The 3,084-nt window shown below is 42.9% G+C and overlaps 2 protein-coding genes across 2 annotated transcripts; both read right to left on the bottom strand.

Annotated features, from left to right (window-relative positions):
* Positions 1–721: 721 nt before the first annotated feature.
* LOC135203159 (uncharacterized) lies at positions 722–1,363 on the bottom strand. Its single transcript, XM_064232842.1, has one exon. The coding sequence runs from the start codon at positions 1,361–1,363 to the stop codon at positions 722–724; it is 642 nt and encodes a 213-aa protein (XP_064088912.1).
* Positions 1,364–1,471: 108 nt separating this feature from the next.
* Positions 1,472–2,254, bottom strand: LOC135203151 (disks large-associated protein 4-like). The gene has a single exon (XM_064232829.1). It carries the CDS (start codon positions 2,252–2,254, stop codon positions 1,472–1,474), a length of 783 nt encoding a protein of 260 aa, XP_064088899.1.
* Positions 2,255–3,084: the final 830 nt, after the last annotated feature.

The following is a 3,084-nucleotide window of genomic DNA, read 5'->3' as shown; positions in this document are numbered from 1 at the left end:
CTAAAAGTGCAGAGACCTTAAGTGACACTCCAGTCTTTGGAGGTTTGCTGCAGATCAGCCTCAGCTTTTGATGTAATTCGTCTCGTCCTCCTAACAGCTGGTCCTCCTACCTCCTGACAGTTGTTGGCTCTCGTCCTTCTGAGAGCTGGTCCTCCTGCCTCCAAACAGTTTTTTGCTTTCATCCTCCTGAGAGCTGGTCCTCCTGCTTCCTAATAGCTGCTGGCTCTCGTCCTCCTGAAAGCTGATCTCCTGGCCTTTGAACAGCCGTTGACTCTAGCCAGTGAGAGCTCCTCAGTCTGACGAGTTTGGGGAGACTCGCCATCCGTTAACTTCCACTTCGTCGGAGTCTCTTGCATTTCTCATCAGTTGTAATTTCTCCTTCAGGAGCAACTGATGCCTGTCTGAAGCCTCTAAGAACTTGTCTAGGCAATCTTCCACATCCTCACAATGATTTGTGTAGTCCTTCACAAACCATTCCTTAAAATAGGCCACGTCTTTCATATAATCTGCATTCTCGGTTTCTAGTTTTTTAATGTGGAGGGCCATCGTATCCTTTTCATTCCTTATTTGATTGGAGACTGTCAGTTCTTCGGTAAGCTGTCTCCTAAGAATCTGAATTTCCTCTGAAAAGGACCTGATCTCTTTCTCCTTCTCCATTCTGTTCTCGTCCATTTTTCTTTTAGGTCTTTGACTTCTTCTTTCCAGGACCTTGTTACATTCTTCAAACTTTTATAAAAAGTCCCTTTTTTCGACTGAGGTCCTTCAAGATGACCTTTAGCTCCGAGTTTTCCTTCCTGACCGTGTGGGCAGTTCTTTCCCATTCCTGGAAATCGGCCTCACGCTGTCGTCTCTCCTCTTCCATCTCGAGGACCTTCTTCCTCAAACGTTGGATTTGATCAGCTTGTTTGTTTATGATCCGCTGCAGTTCAGCGGCATCAGAAGGCTCCTGTTCTTTCTTTTCATCAGACATTTCGTTCAGTCTCATAACCTCCTTGGTTAATCTCTTAACCTGTCCTTCCAGTAGGCTTTCCCGCCTTCTGTTTTCCAGTAAGACTGATTTTAACTTGTCATTCTCTTCTGAAAGGCTTTTCATCTCTGCCCTCATGTTGTCTTTCTCTGTCTCAATTTCCTTGATTTCCTCTTGAAAGTCTTTTGTATCTTCTGCCAACTCATTTATTTGGACAGTTTTTTCAATCGATAGCTGATCATTATCGTCCCTCTTATCTGTATCTTTCTCATCAAAATCTCCTACTTCTTCATTCGATTTGTTGATTTGCCATTCCATCTCATTTTTTACTTTCAATTCGTGAGTCAAATTCAGATGGTCCATTCGTTCCTTCTTTCCTTGAACCTCCTCGCTCATCTCTGGTTTAAAGTTTTCCAGGTCAGATTCAGCATTATATATGAAGCCTTGTAATTCAGAAACCTCTTTGTCAACTAACTGTAAGAAATGGTGGCCTCCTTTTGTTCCTCATCCTTTGTGTTTTCTCATTTTACCTGGGCAACCTTCATTGTGCTTTGTCTGCTCGTCCTCTTTTTCTCCTGGTAAATTCTCCTGCAAATGGGTTATTTTCTCTTCTGCCACAAGAATTTCCACTCCATCTATGCTGCCATTTGCATCAGGCTGACCTTCTTTAGCTTTCAGTGCCTCCTTCATTGCCTTACGTCTCTCCTCCAGTAGTTTCTTCCGGGCCTCGTCTCTTGACTTTTGTTCCTGAGAGGAACTCTTCATAGCCTTTTTCATAACTTTCATTGGTTTCTTCTTCTCGTGGCCTTTGGTGACATTATTAATGGTCTGTGTAATTAGGTCCTCTTTCCAACCATTAGTTTTAAGAACACTGATCTCTTTGAAAAGGTGGTGTACATTTTCCACCTGGATGGACACCATGTCCCAAAAGCCTTCTAGATCTGCAGCCAATATAGTGGGTTCTTCACCTTTGGGCCCATCAATGTTTTGTTGACACAGGCCTCTAAACTGTTCGACCTTCTGAGCGATGAGGAGGCGGGCTTTCCCTGTAGCTGCAAGGACCTTTCCTTGTACCTCCTCGCTCATCTGTGGTCTGAAAGTTTCCAGATCAGATTCTGCGCTGTTTATTATTTGTTCTAAGTCAGTAACTTCCTTATCCACTATTCTTATGAAATATTTGCCATTCTTTTCCTGTTCTTCCTCTCCTGTCTTCATTTTCATAAGATCCTTGCTTTCGTTGAGAGGAAATTCAAGAGTGCCTTCCAACTTAGATGTCTTCTTTTCCATTTCCTCTGCAGTTTTTACTTTGTCAGCCTTACATTCATTTAGGCGATCTTGGAGTGGACTTTCGTTCCTCTTCAAGATTTTTCACTTTCTTGTGCAGTTCTTCAATGCACTGCCTGTCATTCATCAAAGCTGAATTCTTTGCAGTAACGAGGCCGTTCAAATAACATATTTCCTCTTCCTGTTTAAAAATTAAGTCTTCGGTTTTGTCATTAATCTTCTTTAGAACTCTATTTTCTTTCTTCAAAACTTGAACGGTATCTTCCGCTTCTTGTAATTTCCTTCCAGCCTCCTGTATTAGATCAAGAATCTCTTCAGCAAGGGAATTTTTTTCATTGGACAAATCCTTTTCCAGATCTTGGATCCTCTGCAGGAGAGCATCCTCTATTCTCGCCATCTGGGCCTTATCCTCGAGGAGGTCGCTGTTCTTCTCTTGGGCCTCGTCTAGTTCCTTTTCCAAATGAAGATTATTATCCTGCGAGACTTCTAGCTCACATCGAATCCTGAGTTCCGAGTTAACTGCCGTCTCGCAAGGCCAACATTTTCCATCCTGAATGTTTCAGGAAATAATATGAAAAGCAATCCTGCAAAGTCCTCCCAACAGTCCAGCATACAAGTTATCCCGAAGGATACCGCCGAACGACCAAGAAGGAAGGACTTCCTCCGATATAACCAACAAATCTTCAGATCCCTCTGCAGGGACCTGGGCCATCTCAACGTTCTTCAGTTCTTCAAACAGTTCAACAAAACAGTTTTCCCGAAGGAAACTGCCAAAAGACCAACAAAGGACCACTTGCAATATAAACAATAAATCCACAACTCCCTTTGCAGGG

The sequence above is a fragment of the Macrobrachium nipponense genome, chromosome 24 (genome assembly GCF_015104395.2).
Source record: "Macrobrachium nipponense isolate FS-2020 chromosome 24, ASM1510439v2, whole genome shotgun sequence".
Lineage (NCBI taxonomy): Eukaryota > Metazoa > Arthropoda > Malacostraca > Decapoda > Palaemonidae > Macrobrachium > Macrobrachium nipponense.
Note: the sequence above shows the minus strand (reverse complement) of the source record. Positions and strands in the feature narration are given on the sequence as shown.

Bases quoted from the DNA above. Each gene is read 5' to 3' on its own strand.
- LOC135203159 (XM_064232842.1), bottom strand. From the start codon at position 1,363: ATGAGCGAGGAGGTTCAAGGAAAGAAGGAACGAATGGACCATCTGAAT.
- LOC135203151 (XM_064232829.1), bottom strand. From the start codon at position 2,254: ATGGAAAAGAAGACATCTAAGTTGGAAGGCACTCTTGAATTTCCTCTC.